Here is a 20,976-nt window from a genome sequence, read left to right on the forward strand (position 1 = left end):
AGCTCAGTCATTTTTCTCAGGCCAGAGAGATGATGTATTTGGATATGTACCTTCAGCACTCATTCGTGCTATATATAGTGTTGGGTCTCAATCCCACGGCGGTGTCAGGGGCCTCTAGTTATCCAGTGTGTTCCGGCCAGCGGGGTCACATGACACGGGATAGCTGGATCAGCAGTGCTGAAAAACACGAGCTGGTCCCAACGCTCCACAAGACCACATCATGCTTACACGGAAACACTTCAGCCCAGTAAACACACCGACTAGAACAGAAGCCAAATGTGTTATGGGACATGAGTTTTTATGTTTTTATTCTTAATATTAGGATTAATAATAAACAGCAAATAAATAATGAAATGAAATGAATTGAGTACACTTAAACTATCATTATGATTTCTGACTGTACATAATGATTTTTTTAATTTGTAAATAAAACAGATTATTGGAGTACATTTTGCAAGACAATACTATGTCAGTCTTTCTACTTCAAAATTTCAAGTGTTGCTTGCCGTTTCTTTGTAATTATTAGTGAAATTTGCTTGCAATTTCGGGGAGGAAAGTTGTTTTGAAGTAAATCCTACACATTTTTTTTTTTCAGTGTGCTTGACACAGTCCACTACATTTGGTCTGGCTGCTTTTTTATTTCATGTAACACATGTAAAATGTAAAAATGTAAAACAAAATAAAAAATAATAAAAAAATGTTTAATAATGTTCTAAATAGAACCCTCTGGGTCTTGACTCAATTTCAAAGATGCCAAAAAGGTTCTATATAAGGAGAAATGTCTTAAATTATTGCATACTACTTTCATTTTTAACAGGTTATTTCTACTTTTTTTCTAGTGATAAAGTTGTTTACGAGCTGCTTAATTCATAAAATGTAATTGATCCCATTAGAACCCCCTAAAATGTTCTATATGAAGCGCCTTTAAAACCCCTTTAAGATTCTAAATAGAACCTTTTTTGTAAGAGTGTAGAATGTGCGTGTTTGGAACTGAAGAAGCTGGTGCAGAAGAAAGGTCAGCTTTTACCAGCTGCTGTCAGCAAACAACTAATAATCATCTCAACTTCTCATGCACATTTGCCTTGAGGACAGAGCAACATGATCCAGTTGAACAATCCTGGGGTCAAACGGCACGTTGTGAGCTGGCCGCCGGATGATGCAGGTGTTCTTTACACTGATGATGTTTCCTTTTCATCCTTCAGTAAACACACAGGAAGACACCTGAGACCTTTACAACTGCCAGACCTCTACCTGACCAGCAAAGTGTTTCAAATGATTAACATTTATGCATCTGGCAAATGTTTTTTATCTAAAACATTGCATTGCATACTTGAATGCATACACTGCATTCAAGGTATACATTAATTAGCTAATGCATTCTCGAGGAATCAAACGCATGACCTTGCCAAACGTTAATCAAACTAAAATAAATAAATACATATAATCTAAGATCATGTTATATGGTGTGTTGGAGGGTCCATCCTGAAGTTTTCAAATGCTTTTGAATGTCTCCCTCTGGTGCTGACATATTAAACAACCATCCAATGATGTCACAATTGCATGATATCACTCATAAAACAGATTAAGTTTTTATTGTTGATTTTTGTAAAATGAACAATATCAAAAATCTTACAATAAGACTCTTGATCTTCATTTTTATAAATATTAGATTGCAATATTGTTTTTCACGTTGTCACGGTATATGATATCCTGATGTTCTCCGGAGTGTGGTGAAGATCATTTCCAAAATCTGTTAGCCTCGGCCCTCGGGTCATTCACAAAATGAGCTATAAAGTCAAACAAAATACATTTGTCATTGACTTTAAATATTTTGAAGCATGTATATAGGCAAGGTGTTATGTGGCCTTAAAGGGATAGTTCACCCAAAAATGAAAATTCTGTCATTAATTTCTCATCCTCATGTCGTTCCAAACCCGTAAGACTTTCGTTCATCTTCAGAACACAAACGAAAAGATTTTTGATGAAATCTGAGAGAATTCTGTCCCTCCATTGACAGCTTCTCAATTACTTCTTTGACGCTTCAAAAAGTTATGTTATGAATATTATCCATATGAAATGAGCGCTTTAGTCCAATCACTTTATATGATGAACAGATTTAATTCAGACTTTTATTCACATTTAAACATTAATCAGTGAACATAAAGAGAAGCTCAACCGAACCTGCTTGACTCTCGAGAACAAACCTCATTGGTTCTCGCAGAAGCTCAAACGAGCTGCGTAACACGGGAACGAACCACATTGGTTCTTGCAGAAGCTCAAACGTGCTGCGTAACACGAGAATGAACCTCATTGGTTCTTGCAGAAGCTCAAACGTGCTGGGTAACACGAGAATGGACCTCATTGGTTCTTACAGAAGCTCAAACGTGCTCCGAAACACAGGAACAAACCTCATTGGTTCTTGGAGAAGCTCAAACGTGCTGCGCAACACGAGAATGAACCTCATTGGTTCTTGCTGAAGCTCGAACGTGCTGCGCAACACGAGAATGAACCTCATTGGTTCTTACAGAAGCTCAAACGTGCTGCGTAACACGAGAATGAACCTCATTGGTTCTTACAGAAGCTCAAACGTGCTGCGTAACACGAGAATGAACCTCATTGGTTCTTACAGAAGCTCAAACGTGCTGCGTAACACGAGAATGGACCTCATTGGTTCTTACAGAAGCTCAAACGTGCTGCGAAACACAAGAACAAACCTCATTGGTTCTTGCAGAAGCTCAAACGTGCTGCGTAACACGAGAATGAACCTCATTGGTTCTTACAGAAGCTCAAACGTGCTGCGTAACACGAGAATGAACCTCATTGGTTCTTACAGAAGCTCAAACGTGCTGCGTAACATGAGAATGAACCTCATTGGTTCTTGCAGAAGCTCAAACGTGCTGCGTAACACGAGAATGAACCTCATTGGTTCTTGCAGAAGCTCAAACGTGCTGCGTAACACGAGAATGAACCTCATTGGTTCTTGCAGAAGCTCAAACGTGCTGCGTAACACGAGAATGAACCTCATTGGTTCTTGCAGAAGCTCAAACGTGCTGCGTAACACGAGAATGAACCTCATTGGTTCTTGCTGAAGCTCAAATGTGCAGCGTAACACGAGAACGAACCAAATTGGTTCTTGCAGAAGCTCAAACGTGCTGCGTAACACGAGAATGGACCTCATTGGTTCTTACAGAAGCTCAAACGTGCTGCGAAACACAAGAACAAACCTCATTGGTTCTTGCAGAAGCTCAAACGTGCTGCGTAACACGAGAATGAACCTCATTGGTTCTTACAGAAGCTCAAACGTGCTGCGTAACACGAGAATGAACCTCATTGGTTCTTACAGAAGCTCAAACGTGCTGTGTAACATGAGAATGAACCTCATTGGTTCTTGCTGAAGCTCAAACGTGCTGCGTAACACGAGAATGAACCTCATTGGTTCTTACAGAAGCTCAAACGTGCTGCGTAATACGAGAATGAACCTCATTGGTTCTTGCTGAAGCTCAAACGTGCTGCGTAACACGAGAATGAACCTCATTGGTTCTTACAGAAGCTCAAACGTGCTGCGTAACACGAGAATGAACCTCATTGGTTCTTACAGAAGCTCAAACGTGCTGCGTAACACGAGAATGAACCTCATTGGTTCTTACAGAAGCTCAAACGTGCTGTGTAACATGAGAATGAACCTCATTGGTTCTTACAGAAGCTCAAACGTGCTGCGTAACACGAGAATGAACCTCATTGGTTCTTACAGAAGCTCAAACGTGCTGCGTAATACGAGAATGAACCTCATTGGTTCTTACAGAAGCTCAAACGTGCTGCGTAACACGAGAATGAACCTCATTGGTTCTTACAGAAGCTCAAACGTGCTGCGTAACACGAGAATGACAGCTAGTTGTGTAGCTGTCAATGGAGGGACAGAAAGCTCTCAGATTTCATCAAAACAATCTTTGGGTGAACTAACCCTTTAACACTAACTATGCATGACTAACCATTGATTTTCATCAATATTTATTTATTTGCTACAATTTCATTATTGTATTTTTATCATTCACAAGAAGGCCGTGCGAAATAGAACTAGTGAATTACTCAAGTCCTAACCTGCAGATGACATCTAAGCACACATTACAGATCATATTGATACAGAAGCTGCTGAAGCAGGAACAACAACATTCCTGAAACCAGCCACACCAAGTCCCCCATGAAGCTGTAGTTTGGTATCTCTGATGACAACGGCATGTACATTCATAACTGCAACTCTCACAGCAGTTCTCACACGCTTCTCTGCAGCACATTCTTTACTAACTCTGTAAAAGCCTGATGAAATAATAGTCCGAAAAATGAAAATTCAAAATGAACCATTTACTGAACTTTTAAACAAAATCTAAAAAAAAGATTTGCATATGTGCATGTTTTCAGTTGAGTATCATATTTGATACATAAGGGTTTTATGGCTCATATAGTATGATATTGTAAGAATACGGAGATCATATGCAAAAATATAGTGCAGTTGCTGATATTTATATGACCAAAAAGTGAGATGAAATTCTGATAGCTTACAATGTAATGTAAATCAATGAGTACAACAGTATAGTAGACTTACATATCTCTATATCTCCCAATAATTTGTCTAAATTATATTTAATTCATGTTTTTTATTGTGCGGGCAAAAAATATAATGCAGTGCAATACAATGATGATTGAGAGATGAACAAATATGTTTCACAAAAACCTATAAGGATCATATTCGATACTCACATTTGTACATGACTTTTCTAAAAGATGATGTATGGATAATAAAGTGAACCAATGTTGCTTCAGTCCAGCAAGTGTTCATCTTAAAATACTAAAAACAAATCTTATATGTTTACTTTATAAAAATCAGTGCAGATTTCACAGCAGACATACACGTGAACCATGAGCTCAAGGGGGACGTTTTTACAATTATACTAAAAGTCCTTTTACTTGCTAAAAAAGTATAAACTATCAATCAGACAACATAAGGCATGTAGATTGTGTGATCATGTTGATAATTCAGAATCCTTAGAAATCTGCATATAAAAAATGGGTAACACTTTACAATAAGGTCTCTAGGTGCACTTCTACAGCATTTTTTTAATACTCGTTAATGTTAATTTTATCATTTACTAATACATTATTAAAATAAAAAGTTGTATTAGTTAACATTAGCTAATGCACTGTGAACTAACATGAACAAACAATGAACAGCTGGATTTTTATTAACTATCGTTAACAAAGATTAATAAATAAAGTAACAAATGTATTGGTCATGGTTAGTTCATGTTAATTAATAATAATGTTAACTAATAAACCTTATTGTAAAGAGTTACCAAAAGATGATACAGTAGGCTTTATAGTTAATAATTAAATTATAGTCAATTATTTTTAAGTAAGATCTCAGTACAGATGACTTCTAAAATGCTAATGTTCAGTTTTAAAAAGATTATAAAAACATAAAAATACAATTATAATGGTAGCATCTATATACTAACATAGAAAGATGATCAGTAATTTAATATTTCCTTACTTTATTCCTGTCACGTGTGGGTGCTAGAGACGTAGTAATCAGAATAATCTTTATTTTAATTCACAAAACTAAACACAGGAGATCGTTGGAGATCTAATCATTGACGATACCGGACAAAGGAACAGAACGAAACTCAGGGCTTAAATACAAGGAACAAACAAACCAGATGAACACGTGAACAGAATCAATTAATAAGTGATTATAACAACAAAGCGAGAATGAGGAACCAGGTGAACTAATGTCAACACTATTCACGACAACATTTTTGAAAGGTTCTGGCTGCTGGCATGTGGTCAGGGCAGAAAGTAGCAGTCGGGTGTGAAGATGTTTATAAAAGTATTGTGAGTTGCTATAAACTGCTTTTAAATGATCACAGTTGAACACTTAAAACTGCGAAAATACAGTAATACCGTGGTACTTTTTTGTCAGTGAAAGACGGATTAGATGGTGTGTTTGGTGATCAGAGGAGATTATCATGTTATTAAAAGTTTACTTGAGGTCATGTGACTCTAAGTGGTAACAACACATGCTGGATGTTTTGTTTTGTCATGCAAGTTATTTTGAGACAGTGTTGTTCTCATTTGTCGTTATCAAAGAAAAACCATCCAATACTGACCCTTTAAAATAACTGTATACATCATTTAGCCTATGTGTCATATCTGGACTTGGGTGATTTGAAATATCAAATAAACAAATATTTAATTTGCTGAGTTTTTGTTGTTTTCCAGTTTATAGGCCTACCAAAGATAGGCACCTGTTTAGACCTATTTATGGAAAAGAAGGGAAAGATGCCAATATTTACCTCCTGCTGAAACACGTGTTGAGAAAAAGAGATTACCGCATCTACGTCATAAAATAGAACAAGTGAAGAGAATGGCAAATCATTGAAACGGAGGGCGGGGCGTGGAGTCCCGCAAGTTGTCTCTGATTGGTCAGAATCGATGGGTTGTAAACAATTATTATGCTATTTTATATATCGACCAGGTATTTTAAATAAAATGTCATTTTACATTTTCTGTGTCACTATTCAGGTGCCCATTAAACAATTAGACTAGACCGCACTCTGCATGGTCATCTGTTACAGATACTACTAGATATAAATATCTAATTACTATCTGACCCCCCCATTATTTAGCATTATCCTATTTTTATGTAACATTAATACTTTAAATAAAAATAAAGAAATTAATTAATAAAGAAATAAAAAAACGTGTGTTTTGAATGTGATTCAATGGAGGTTTCGGTTTTATGAGCCAGTGAGCGCCCCCTGGAGGAAAGACAGTAAACTTCCTCTAAGAAACGGTGATCATCAGCGAGCATTAGCCACTCAAATACACCCACAAAAGTGTTGTCAACAAACGCAGAGGACGGTTAAACACGGGCAAAGAAAGCCGATAGGAGCTGAAGTCAGTGCATCATCTCCTGAACTCTTCTGTCCCATCATGTCTCTGTCAGGATCTCAAACACCGGACGATGCTCTGCACGGTAAGACTTTGTTATAACCTGTGATGTGTAGCCCAGAGTAGCCTATATAGAAAGGCCTATTTATAACCTATAGGCTATATGTAATATTGATATTTATGTTATATTTAAATTGCAAAGTTATAATTTTGTTTTAATACCCATAGTATATTGTACATCAATTATTTTCAAATAAATTATCCAATTATTATAATTTTAATAGAAAAAAATAACATGAATGCATATAAATACGATTTAAAAGACATTTTAGACTCAATTCTATAAAAAATACTTGGTGAAATTAATTACAATTAATTTTAAATATATTTAACAACTTATGATTTTAAAATAACACTATCACTATCACTTTTGTTCAAAGTGTGTGACCACTAAGGTTGGTGTTACAGTGCACATATACAACCTTATGGCCTACTATCTGTGTGTTTTTATTTTGCAGTGCCATTGTTTTGTCTGTATTGTTATGTAAATAGATTCCATGACTCGCCTGTTCTAAGCCAATTACTGGGAAGAGGGTTAACAACTCATAATTTGATCAGTGGCTTAAACTGTCCGCATGGGGAAATGTGAGAACAATAGTGTTTTCAGAACAAAAGTTCTTCATAAAACCGAATCCCTCTCAGGGAATACGTTATCATTCATAAAACACACAAATACATAAATGCATAAACAGACATGCACACACTCACAGCTTGATATTATGCTTGTTATACACACGGCCCTCGTCTGTGGTTATGTCACAATTCCACATGCTGGAGAATCTGGAGCAATGGCACAATCCCTCCTCTCTCCACTGCAGAACCCCTGTCTCTGAAAAATAACCACAACATGACCATGAAGGGCGGAAAGAGAAGATGCTTGACACATGAGGAAAGATGGTGAAGGTCAGGATTAGAAGAGAGAGAGAGAGAGAGAGAGAGAGAGAGAGAGAGAGAGAGAGAGAGAGAGAGAGAGAGGTGACTGGCTAATCTCTGACAGAAATAAAATGCTTATGTAAGCAAGCTTTTGTGTTCATGTCAACAATCAGAGAGATACAACAATAGAATGATAGACAGACAGAATGATAGAACGATGGATAGGCAGATAGACAGACAGACAGACAGGACATACTTGGTAATACCAGTTTTACTTGGAAACAAGGCCATGCACAGACAGACACAGAACAATGGATATCTAGACAGACAGACAGACAGACAGACAGACAGACAGACAGATAGATAGATAGATAGATAGATAGATAGATAGATAGATAGATAGATAGATAGATAGATAGATAGATAGATAGATAGATCCCAGTTTTCCTTGGAAACAGGGCCACAGACATTTTGCAGGGAAGTGGGCCAAACCAAAAAAGGGCACTGGGGAGGATTGGGAAAGATTACTCGGGCAAAAATCACGTTCCTTGGAGGGACGGGGTGATGGGATTGAGATCATCCAGCTGAGAGGGACACCCCTGCCTGGAAATATGTCACAATACGGATGTATTCATGATGTATTCATGTTGACGTTCAAGTGAACGTCATGCAAACAGATTCCACTGTCTTACAGCTCAGCAAAAAACTGAATCCGTTTTATTAATCTAAAAGTAACCAGAAGTGCACGCGGTTCATGTGTCCGTCAGGTTCTTGGGTGGAGCTGGAGGGTCTGGTGGGATCTGCAGGTCAAACAGAAGGAGCATTAGGAGCACAGGACACCACCGCCTCCTTCCTGCAGGGGGAGCTGGAGAGGATTCTGCTGGAAGCTCAGCTGGAGTGTGAGAGGAGTAGTCAAACAGAGAGGTGTGTGTGTGTGTGTGTGTGTGTGTGTGTGTGTGTGTGTGTGTGTGTGTGTGTGTGTCTGAAGGCCTATTTAAGCGTTTCTTTGGGAATTATGAATATTGAGCCAGTTCACTTGGAAGTAAAGTAATCCCTTTAGATCTCTTTATTTTCTTCGTTTCTCCAAGATATCAAGCAATGTGTTTACATACAGCCTGCCACTCAAATCATACCTGTTTTGTTCATGCACATATTGAATGTCACAGCTTGATATATACATTATTGCAAACATGTTTGGAGCACATGTAGTTATTTTAGTAAAGTGTTTGACTTGCAGTGTTTTATTTCAATCATTTTCCAACATGTTTAGAGATTGATGAGTGATTATATACTGAAAAAGTAACAGCCTATACAGTTTTTGTGTTGTATGAATGGAACATTGGGCTTTAGTGGTTGACTTTTTTCAGTATTATTTACAATCCTGTTCCTGGAGATCTACTTTCCTGCAAAGTTCAGCTCCAAACCTGATCCAAGGCCCTGTTTACACCTGGTATTAAGATGCGTTTTGGTCGATCAGATCACAATTGGACGACATTAAATACAGGAGAAAACGGGTCTATAACGTTTTGAGCTTGTCCACTTTCGACAACCCACTGACCTAATGCATAAACATTATGGGAAGAGCTCTAGCCAGACGGGATTTAAACTTTGTCGGCTGAAGACCCAAGTTTGGTTTGAAGATGAAAAATTTATCAAGCACAATGTTCTCTCACCATTCCTGATTTCTAACACACACTCACAGTGTTCGGCTGGACTTGCGGCTGTCAGAGCAGAAATGAAAGCTGCTGCTCTCTGTATGTTTTTCCGCATTCATATGTAAACTGCGCAAGCTTATTTTGTCCATTAGATCGAAAGATCTGGAAAAAAACCCATACATTTACCCACCCGTAGACCCTCCCCTCGAAGAAATCAGGACAGAAGTGGTTGGAAGTGGACAAAACGTGCTGTTTTTATAACACAAGTTTGGTCTCTGATTTCAGTCCTCCGCAGGTCGTGACCCCGAGAACATCTGGATCTCCTAAACCAGCCAGTGAGGGCAGCAGCAGTACAGACTGTGTTACTATACAGGTAACAGTCTACAGTATGTAAGCTCCAACAACATCGCCAGAAAATGTAGGGTTTTTTATAGTCACAACCAGTTTCCTAAACCAATTACAACCTGAATACTTATGAGGGTTACAATCATATCAGTACTTTTATAATGACTGATTGAGACAGACTTTGCAATGGTAATTGGTTTCATGGTTTTATGTATGCTCATAAGTTTTTGATTAGTCACTCAATCATCAAGCTGATAAAACACTCCCTTTATGTGTCTCATTTATATGTCTGTAACAATGTACACTTGATTCTCAACTGGTGACCAGAGGCGGCCTTTGCAATGCAAAGGTCCATTTCAAAGAAACAGCCGGAGATCCCCCCCGGAGAATTGTTGTATAAAATCAATATCACATTTGCAAATGTGCTGATATTCGTGAAAACAGCACTTTTGCTCATGTGAAATTGCTTATAAATATTAAAAACAAGAACTTATACGGGGACTTTTTTTGCACTATATTTTGGTATTTGGAAGCATTTTTATTCATTTTGGTGGCATTTTTGCCCCGAGCCCTCATTAAAGGGATAGTTCACCCAAAAATGAAAATTAAGTCATTAATTACTCACCCCCATGCTGTACCAACCCCGTAAGACCTTCGTTCATCTTCGGAACACAAATGAAGATATTTTTGATTAAATCTGAGAGGTGGATCACTGCTACATAGACTGCCTGAGGGAATGAAACTTGACGGCCCAGAAAGTCATTAAAGAACATGTTTAAATATTCCATGTGCCAACAGTGGCTCAACTATAAGTTTATCAACCGACGAGAATACTTTTTTTCCGAAAAAAAAAACACATAAATAACGACTTTATTCGACTATTCCTTTTCTTCCTTGTGGGCCTGAGACGAGAGTTCAAGAGATTTCCACGACGCATGCGCAAGAACTGAGAAGAGGACGTTCTTCTTCTAATACTTCTTGTTCAGTTCTCGCGCATGCGTCGTGGAAATCACTTGAAATCTCTTGAACTCGAGCCACTGTAGTCACATGGAATATTTAAACATTTTCTTCAATGACTTTCTGGGCCGTCAAGTTTCATTCCCTCAGGCAGTCTATGTAGCAGTGATCCACCTCTCAGATTTAATCAAAAATATCTTCATTTGTGTTCCGAAGATGAACGAAGGTCTTACGGGGTTGGTACATCATGGGGGTGAGTAATTAATGACTTAATTTTCATTTTTGGGTGAACTAACCCTTTAATTCCCAACCCTGGTGTTTGTGGGGTGCATGATGACGGGGACGGGGCTCATTTTCGAGTGCAAGCGGAGAACCCCTTCTGTTGTGAGGTCCGTTTCAAGTGAAACTGGTGAAAAATAGCAAAGGCCGATACTGCTGGTGACCCACTGTGTTGCATTTCTGTTGATTTGCGGTAATAGAGAGCAGATAAACAACAAGGATAAATGCAAACGCAACTGTATAATCATGCATGATAGGATAGAAAAACAAATAGGCTAATGAACTTGAATGAGTTTCTAATAAAAAGAAATGCGACCCAGACTACATTAAATACAGGTTGACTTGCAATAAGGGCAAACATGGTTGTATCAGATCACCACTTGATGTCCACTGTACCATGGACTGGTTCCTGAAGCAAAGCCAGTTGAGAAGCACTGATTTAATGCATGTATTTGATACTCTCACACTGTCTCTGTCTGCTCTCTTTCTCCTTCAGTCGGATGAGAATGACAGGCAAGTGAGTGCTGAGTGGGTGTGGGATTGGTCCAGTCGGCCAGAAAACCTCCCGCCCAAGTAAGAGTTACCTTTAATTCATACTTTGATTCAGTTGTAGCCTACGTTCTTAAATCATGTTCGTCTCTTCAGTTCACCTTCTAAAGTGATATAGACGGTTGTTGGTTTGTAATTAATAAATGTATTAGGTTTGAATAGACCTGAGTGTTGTAAGCAGATTGTGGTATATGATGGAACTGCAGGGGGTTTGTTTGTCAGACTGTTAGAAATATTTTAATCCAAACCCTTTGCTCCGGTCTTATACACAAAAGTGAGTATTAATGTATATACAAATATGTATTGAAATTCATACTTTAATCCAAAAATGTTTTTGCATAAAAAAAACATTTATGAGACTATTAAGGTTTTTTTTGCATTGAGTTGTTTGCATTACTTTCCATTCATTAAAATCTGCACACAAAAAAATCACATTACTATTACAATATTATTGTACTAAGAATAATTTATTCACTAAGGATGCATTAAATTGATAAAAAGTGCCAGTTAAGACATTTATAATCTATGTTGTTATTTTGAAATCTACATTAATCAATCAAGGAATCCTCAGAAACGTATCACAGTTTCCACCAAAATATTAAGCAGCACAACCATTTTTAACATTGGTGATAATCAGAAATTATTCTTGAGCAGCAAATCAGCATATTATAATGATTTCTGAAGGATCATGTGACACTGAAAACTGGAATAATGATGCCGGAAATTCAGCTTTTATCACAGGAATAAATATTTCACAATTAATAAGTTTTACTGTATTTTTTATCAAATAAATGTAGCCCTGGCTTGTTCTTTCAAAAAAACATTTTTTAAAAATCTTACCGACCCCAAGTTTTTGAATGGTAGAAAGATAAGAACAATAGGCGACTTAAAATGTCAGAGGATAGTTAATGTAATTAATTTAAATTCTATAGGTTCAGCTGACCAAAAAACAGCCAGAAAGCCCTGGAATAGATAGAATAATAAAGTTAATTTTATTTTTTTTGCACATGATGCCAGTTTACAGTCCTAGATAAAATTATGCTTATTAAGGACATAAAAAACGTCATTTTGGAAAAAAATAAATGAGGTGTTCTTATGTGCTGATGTCCTTCCAGATTAACAGAGCGCTTCACAGATTGCCAGTTCTTGCAGTGGAGCGTTTGACCTCCGTTAGCCCTGCATACCTCTGCTTAAATCTCAGAGAGGATCATTTAGTCGCCACACAAAAATAGCTTGTGCGCCACACCATGAGTCAGCGAATCTGAGTTGGCTCTCTAGAGGAGAAAGTTCGTAATACACATATCATTACAGAAAAAACAACAACAATTTTGCATCAAAAACTTTTTGGTTTGCAACGTTTAATGATGTAGGATTGCAGATTTTAGCAATAGAGACTGCTCGGATATAATGATGCTATTAAAAGCAAAAACCTTTGAGAAAGCACAAAAAGCTTTACTTTGTCATTGTCAATTTTCATGGCGGTGCATATACGCACTGTGCAAAAATAAATCTTGCTGCACAAATGTTTCAAAGGTTATTTGACATCAGTCTTTAGAAATAGAGCTGATATAGTGTCATTTAATTAAAACGTTCACATTAATTTGATCGTTTTATGGATTAGTCATTGCATTGATGTTTAAATGTCTTTTCATCAAAAGTCGAAATTTCTTTACATATTCTTGCATTCCTGCTCTCCCACATTTGCATGTGTATGAGGTCCAGTCTGACATCATTATAGCAACAAGCTTTATATGATAGGATAGACAAGATTTAAACTGGGATTACAATGCTGAATTTGGCTTAATCTGTTTCAGAGAAATTAATCTTAAAACACCTGCAGGGTCACATGGTGCACGGTGCCTGGTGCGAATTGAAACTACGTCCAATGGAAACACGTACATTTAGCAAAAACTCCCATTTTTCGAAAAAATGTTTTTACGCTCGCATGAGGGATTTTCAGGCAATTCGAAAAAGAAATATTTCACAAAACTGCAATGGAAACAGTTTTTGCGCATTTACAGGTCACCTGACGTAGATAACTCGGTATGTTTGGACAGAAGACGAGACCGAGTTCTTTATTAAATTCATAAAAGAATTACAGGAATACTGGATTCTACACCTCAAAGATATGCCACAATTAAGACCTCAAAGCAGAAATGAGGGAGAAACACCCAGCAACACCATGCAGCCACTCCAAGTAGAGTCTTTCCTTACCATTAATACTTGGATAACACATATACGTCTCCTTTGATTAACAATTTTGGCCAGTGCAGTGGCTGGGATATAGTAAACCTACCAACATCCGTCGCCATGAGTTTTGGAATGACTTATCACGAGAGGAAAAAATGACTTTTTAGTCGCATAACATCGGTTAATGGAAACATTACGCCGTCATTTCGCAATAGTTTTTTGTCGACATTTAGAAAAAAACACACAAACATTTTGCGCAAATCTGTAATGGAAACGCGCCGACTTCACTTCACAAAAAATAGCTTTTTTTGGTCCAGTCAGCTAGAAAATCTCCCGCCCAAGTAAGATGTACCTTTAATTCAAACAGCATTTTGTTTTCGGTGTAAACTCTGAAAATAGATCAATCCAAAACATGTTTATGAGCAAACATGTTGAAGATTAGCCAATGGGCTGTCGATCAATTAAATAAGCCATTTCCTCACAAAAGCGGTTTATTCAGCAGAGTGAAGCTTCTCCTCCATTGACTTCAAGCAGCTTTGGCCCATTAAGACTGATTAGCTGGTTCAGGTGTGTTTAAGGTGTGTAAAGGTGTGTTGGCGCTGAACTTTGCAGAACAGTGGTCCTCCAGGAGCAGGATTGGACTGCCCTGATCTAATACATATTGGGCTTTTTACACCTTTATCCTGGGTATTAATAAACTGACGTTTCACTTTGTACATTCCTAAACCCTTGGTTAACGTATATTTGCATGTTTTGCGGTGTCAGTCAGTGCCATTAATTGGACGAGCGCAGCGCGCAACCTGTTTATAGGCCTACTAAAGCTCTAGCATTGCGGCCATAGATATATACACTAGATGTCGCCTTGGGGTTCTAAGCATGCGTCAAAACCGCCGCCATCTTGGAACAGGGGTCTTGTCATAGGAAGTAGCTAGGTAACGCTGAATTCATGGATGATGCCGGACTTGTGTGGTGCGTATGGATGTTCACACAAACGAAATCTAAAAACCAGACAGCAAGGGATTACATTTCACAAGAATGTGAATTTTTTTTAAAATATATAAGTTTCTCCAGACTCAATGATAAATACATGTCTGACCGTTGGAACGAACCAAAAAAACTAGAAAATCGCATTCATGACGATTTATGGTGATTTTATTTCCGTTAGACCTTTTCCTACATTGACTCTGATGCATTAAAGAGGAGGGGCTCCCCTGTTCCATGATGGCGGCTCTATTCACGCATTCATTCCAATGAACTGCCGTAGCCAAGGCGGCATCTAGTGTATACTATACCTATGCATTGCGCCTACTCATCATATTACCGACTTTACTGCCAAGTTTTTCCTGAATGCACTTTTTGGAATTAAGGTAAGAATGAAAAGCTCTAGCCTTGTCACTCCAGTTGACACGTTTTCCTCAGCCATTTGATCATCAGGTTTTGTTCATGTCGCTCCAGTGCTGCGGTCATTAAAGCAAAAGAGAGATGCACCAAATACTGAGACATTTGCAGATTCATGTGCATTTTTCAAAACAGCTTCTCACTGAAATTATGCTGATAAAACTGTAATTTATAATGAGAATAAAATATTAGTGCACAAGCTTCCGTTTCCTCTCTAGAGAAGCGATTCAGTCTTTCCGCTTGCAAATTCCACCATGTAAATAGAATCCGCCACGGCGCGAACGCAACTGGTTTTTAAATGGAATGGGATATTACATTCTGATTGGTTTATTGCACGTTACGCTCAAAACACACCCATTACTCATTAAGAGAATGGGAACAACCCTTTTAGACCATGTGCCTGGCGCGTCGACCATTTTACCCGTCTTAAAGGGATAGTTCACCCAAAAATGAAAATTCTGTCAGTATTTACTCACCCTCATGTTGTTCCAACCTCGTAAGACCTTCGTTCATCTTCGGAACACGAATTAAGATATTTTTTATTAAATCTGAGAGCTGGATCACTCCTCCATAGGCTTCTAAGGGATTGAAACTTGTTCCCCGAAAAGTTATTAATGACATCGTTAAAATAGTGCAAGTGACTACAGTGGCTCAATCTTAAGTTTATCAAGCGACGAGAATACTTTTTGTGCGCAAAAAAAACTAAAATAACGACTTTATTTCAACTATTCATTTCCTTCTGGGCCTCGAGTCAGTTCACTAGTGTAATAGCGTAAGCTTCTGTGTTGTACGTCACACCCATCACACACATGACCAGCGTCGGCCAATAGTGAGCCTACGTGTGACGTAGCTCTACGCTATTACACTACGTTAACTGACTCGAGGCCCAGAAGGAAATTAATAGTTGAAATAAAGTCGTTATTTTTGTTTGTTTTTGCGCACAAAAAGTATTCTCGTCGCTTGATAAACTTAAGATTGAGCCACTGTAGTCACTTGGACTATTTTAACGATGTCTTTAATAACCTTTCGGGCAACAAGTGTCAATACCATAGAAGCCTATGGAGGAGTGATCCAGCTCTCAGATTTAATCAAAAATATCTTAATTCGTGTTCCGAAGATGAACGAAGGTCTTACGGGGTTGGAACAACATGAGGGTATGTAATTACTGACAGAATTTTCATTTTTGGGTGAACTATCCCTTTAAACTATCAAAAGTGGGACCCTTTGCACTTAGATTGTTAAAATAGTGCCCCTTATTGAATAAATTTATATTTTCACATCTTCAGTGTCCTAAATCCATGTATACAGTGTCCTAAATCCATGTATATCTAGATTACATTGCTGAATGAACCTGATCTCTCTCTCTCTCTCTCTCTCTCTCTCTCTCTCTCTCTCTCTCTCTCTCTCTCTCTCTCTCTCTCTCTCTCTCTCTCTTAGGGAGTTTGTGTTTCATCACCCAAAGCAGTCAGGCTCTCTGAGCGTGAGGAAGACTGAGGTGATGAAGAGGGGTTTGTTTTCCTCAGACGTGCTCCTCATCCTCCTGCCCTCTCTGCTCGCCTCACATGCTCTGACGCTGGGTCTGGGGTGAGGCAGTTTCTCAAATCATATCTCATATCATATCCTAACTTCTAGTATTTTCATTTTAATATCATTGCAAATCAGTTTTTTTCATAAAAACTGCGGCAATGAGAGTTCATCTATGCTCAAACAGTCCATTTATATTTCCCTTCGTGCATTTTAATATTTTACAGAATTAAAGCACTGTTTATCTGCATGATAAAAAAAGTGTAGGATTCTGCAGACGTTCATCCCATCCCCATTTAACCACATTGAACTCATTGTTTTCTTGCGAGTCTATGGCTGGTTTTAATGCAAAAGATGATTGATGTTGATTGGGAAAGAGCCTTTAAACATGCCATTTTCAATCCATCATAACTCTTATTTGCTTTGAAAGTCACGAGTCAGCACGTGGAATTTAAATACAACATTATACACATAGTGCTCAAATGTCAGAGTGTGCATTTTGCCATCCATTAGTGAAGGAAATCTGTTTTTATTTGTTTCTGATTGGGAGTGTTGATGCATTTAAATGCAAGAGTGAATCCGCAAAATTATCGTATCTTAAATAGTATTGCTAATGAAGACACTTCACTTTTCTTCACCTATAAACATTTTTTCCCTCTTCTTTTCTCTTCACTTTTAATGATTTTAATATGTCCTCTGTGAATAAAAGTATGAATCACTTTTATCAAACTCTCAAACTTTTGACCATTAGTGCTTAGATGAGGCTTCTCTGCCATCTTGGCTTTGTAAAAATGACTGTAGATCAAATTGTATCTTTGGCTCATGACGCTGTGAATGTTTCCCTGCATAAACCCCAGAGTCCCATATGTCTGTGTTTGCAATAAATCAGAAACAAATAAAAATGTTTGTGCTCGGACTCTCTAAAATGTATTGAGCTGAACAAATTGAATTTTTGACTTCCATTTTCATTATAGGTATTGATGTTGCATAACACAAATAAGAACTCTGAGACCATCTGAGAGATTAGAAATGATGATAGATTATCTCTTTCTGTCTTTCTTTCTTTTTTCTATCTTTCTCAGAATATACATAGGGAAACGGCTGGCATCCTCCTCCACCAGCACGCTGTGACATGTGACATTTGGCAGCTCACCGATTGGCTTAGACCTCTGCCGCTAGCACTACAGCCCAATCACGCCTCTTTTCTCCTCTTGTGATGGGCAACTGCCTCTTCTGTCTCTGTCTGTCCCACCATAAAACGAGTCTGTCTGTCTGTCTGTCTGTCTCCAAAGGGGTCATATCGTGAGGAATCCATTTTCAGATAAAAGAGCCTGATATATTATGACAATATACTGTTTAAGAATGATATACATTACACAACTCAAAAGTTTTCTTCCCAAGAAGAGCATTTATTGAAACAAAGTTACAAAAACAACGTGTTCTTGCTAAAAAAGATTTAGATAACAAACTGTTGAACTTAATGTGATGCATAATGTTAAAACTCCAAATGGATTAACATTTTCTATGCAATTCAAAAATGTCTTAAATTTGTGCCTAAATATTTCTGATGACAAACTGATTAACACGTAATCACATGACTGACCAAATTTAGATATAAATTTTTTGTTTGCTCAGAACAGGTTGAACATTTTCAGGCAAAGAAATTTGTTTTTGTTGCAAAACAATGAATCCAATAAACTTTAGCATTGTATGTGGACCTATAAGTGAGAATTATTTGTATGCTATGATATTATCAAAAATGATGTATGATATGACTCCCTGTGCATCTTTTTAGGACTAAACTGTCCCTTAAATCTTTTTGTCGTTTCTCTTTTATTGTACATATGTGTGTGTCAGGTGTGATACAGATAAAGACATTTAGCTGAAATAGTGTAAATGAAGAGAAAATCAACAGTTATTTTACGTCTAACTCTAGATCAAATGCAAAACATGCATTCAGCTTGACAGGGTGTTTGTTCGGAGTATTCATAAAGCAAATAATATGATAAATCTTGTGTTGCACTATTGTGTTTGCGATATAGACCCATTTTGTGTTGAAATGTGAAGGCAACTGTAACTCATAGGGTTTCTGGTCAGAATAATCTCGTTTGTAAAGACTCAACTTCAATAAATGTCACTCTTACCACTTTCTGCTTGGTATGCTTTTTTACTTCAAAATTGATTTGAGGCTTTTACATTTAATACTTTATAGAAAGTACCTTGTTTAATTGAGCTTGTATTCTATTGGAATACAATGTAAATGCAATGGTAAATGAATAACTGTAATATGTACATAGACTTGCTTCTAATCAATGTCAAGATTTTAGATTGAAATCTAAGGGGAGTTGTATAATTTGCCTATTTCATCATTTTGGTCAATTTTTTCACAATATTTAGTCACTTTTTACACTGATTCATTTCAAAGGTCAAGTGATGTGAAGATTAAAAAAAATGCAAATATTCTATTTATTCAAAGTCGTTTTTTTTAGAAGTATTTCATATCAGCTATGTCAAATACTATAGTATTTCTATAAAAAATGTTTTACTTCTCAGACAAATGTAACTTTAAATATGTTTAAATATATAACAAGACAAAGATACGGATCATTTTTTGTGACATGTGATGCAGGAATTAGAATGATGCAGGAATTAGAATGACATTCCCTTCCTTGACTTGTATGCCCTATCATATGCTTAATAAAAATAACGTTTATAAGAGGCACATGAAATACACAGTAATATGCAGAAAAATCCTAGGAAAGGGAATGAATGGAAAGCTGTTGTTCTTATATCACAAACGTGTGATTCCCTGAATATGCAGCAGAGGTCAGAAGTGCTCTAGTGTACACTGCACTACATCTCGAGACACAAGCGGTTCATATGAGTTCAAATGAGGTATTGCGAGGCTCTACAATTACATTCTTATTCTTACATATTTCATTTGAAAAATTTCGGAGCACCTTCTGATCGATGACAGAAATAAACTTTCCCATTACGGGCCAATATTATATTATAATCAAATAAAATCAGTATCAATAAAATGCATTGCAGAGGTTAATTATTATTACAGTTACAGACTGTTTAATGCAGCTTATGGTGACATTAATGAATTTACATTGCAATTACAATTGCATAATGTTATGAGATTAATGTTTTAAATATAACATTTTGAATACAGAAATATGAAATAATTAAAAAAATGAAATTATGCTTTATATTTGGCTGTACGTCACTGTCTCATTGAATTATTAATTCAATCGATTCGTTCAAAACGGAACGCCGCTGTGTTTTGCTCTGAGATCCGCAACCGTTCTGTTCTGGCTTTGTTTGGAACTAAATAGAGCAAAATCAGACAATATTGTGTCTAAAATGTATAGCTTGATATTAAACTGTCAATATCACATTTTCAATTGTGCTGATATTCGGGAAAACATCTATTTTGCTCATGTTAGATTGCTTAACTATATCATATATTATAAATATTAAAAACATGAACTCATACAGAGGCATACGTATCTCAAATTTTAAAGGGACTTTGTAACCCTAAATAGGCAACACAAAAACAATGTGCAATGTCTTGAACGTTGACTGAAGGCATGAGAACAGTCACAGAAACGTTACTGTTCTGCATGTAGATGCATTATGGGAGTTGTAGTTTGTAACTCTGACAGCATTGTTTCATTATTGACAGTATTTATTTTTCTCAGAAGCCAGAATTTTCAAGCATGGCACAGTTTTCCTTCTCTCTTTCTTTATTTCTTCTGCCCCTTGAACTTCTCACTTGTGATGGAAGGGTGGCGGAATTCAATTTCGTGCAGTAAAAATTAAGACAAAGAGGCCGGAGTTTGACTTGTCATTTTTTCCAGAGGCAGAGATTTAGATAAAGAGGAAGGGAAAACATCAGTGACGTATCGATCAAAGCCTGTCGGCCTCTTGTTCAGGAAATTGATGGTCAGGAAGGAAAGCTCTGTGAGCTCTTGGCATGGCCAGCGTCTGTCTGCCTTCAAAGCCAATATCTTCAGGAAGATCAGCTTGAGAAACTGCAGAACCTGTTGCAACTATTGCTAGTTACTTTAAGAAACTCCTTGTGGATGAATCTAATGAGGTTTTCACCCCGCAGCTGAGACATTTTATTTTGCATAGAAAAATCTAATTTCATTGCATTGTGATATTATTTTTTACTGTAATGCATCCAGATATT

At 37.2% G+C, this 20,976-nt stretch overlaps 1 protein-coding gene across 1 annotated transcript; it reads left to right on the top strand.

Moving 5' to 3' along the window:
- The first annotated feature begins 6,859 nt into the window (after positions 1–6,859).
- On the top strand, positions 6,860–18,921 carry LOC143749280 (BCL2/adenovirus E1B 19 kDa protein-interacting protein 3). The gene is made up of 6 exons (XM_077241830.1): positions 6,860–7,030; positions 8,646–8,802; positions 9,819–9,906; positions 11,611–11,687; positions 16,689–16,835; positions 17,858–18,921. Exons 1-6 carry the CDS (start codon positions 6,988–6,990, stop codon positions 17,904–17,906), a joined length of 561 nt encoding a protein of 186 aa, XP_077097945.1. The 5' UTR covers positions 6,860–6,987; the 3' UTR covers positions 17,907–18,921.
- Positions 18,922–20,976: the final 2,055 nt, after the last annotated feature.

This window comes from Siphateles boraxobius, unplaced genomic scaffold, assembly GCF_051911475.1.
Source record: "Siphateles boraxobius isolate OS27281-9 unplaced genomic scaffold, OSU_SipBor_1 24, whole genome shotgun sequence".
Lineage (NCBI taxonomy): Eukaryota > Metazoa > Chordata > Actinopteri > Cypriniformes > Leuciscidae > Siphateles > Siphateles boraxobius.

Bases quoted from the DNA above. Each gene is read 5' to 3' on its own strand.
- LOC143749280 (XM_077241830.1), top strand. From the start codon at position 6,988: ATGTCTCTGTCAGGATCTCAAACACCGGACGATGCTCTGCACG. The intron at 8,803-9,818 runs GTGTGTGTGTGT...CTCTGATTTCAG, and splicing joins AGGAGTAGTCAAACAGAGAG to TCCTCCGCAGGTCGTGACCC. The intron at 16,836-17,857 runs GTGAGGCAGTTT...TATCTTTCTCAG, and splicing joins GCTCTGACGCTGGGTCTGGG to AATATACATAGGGAAACGGC.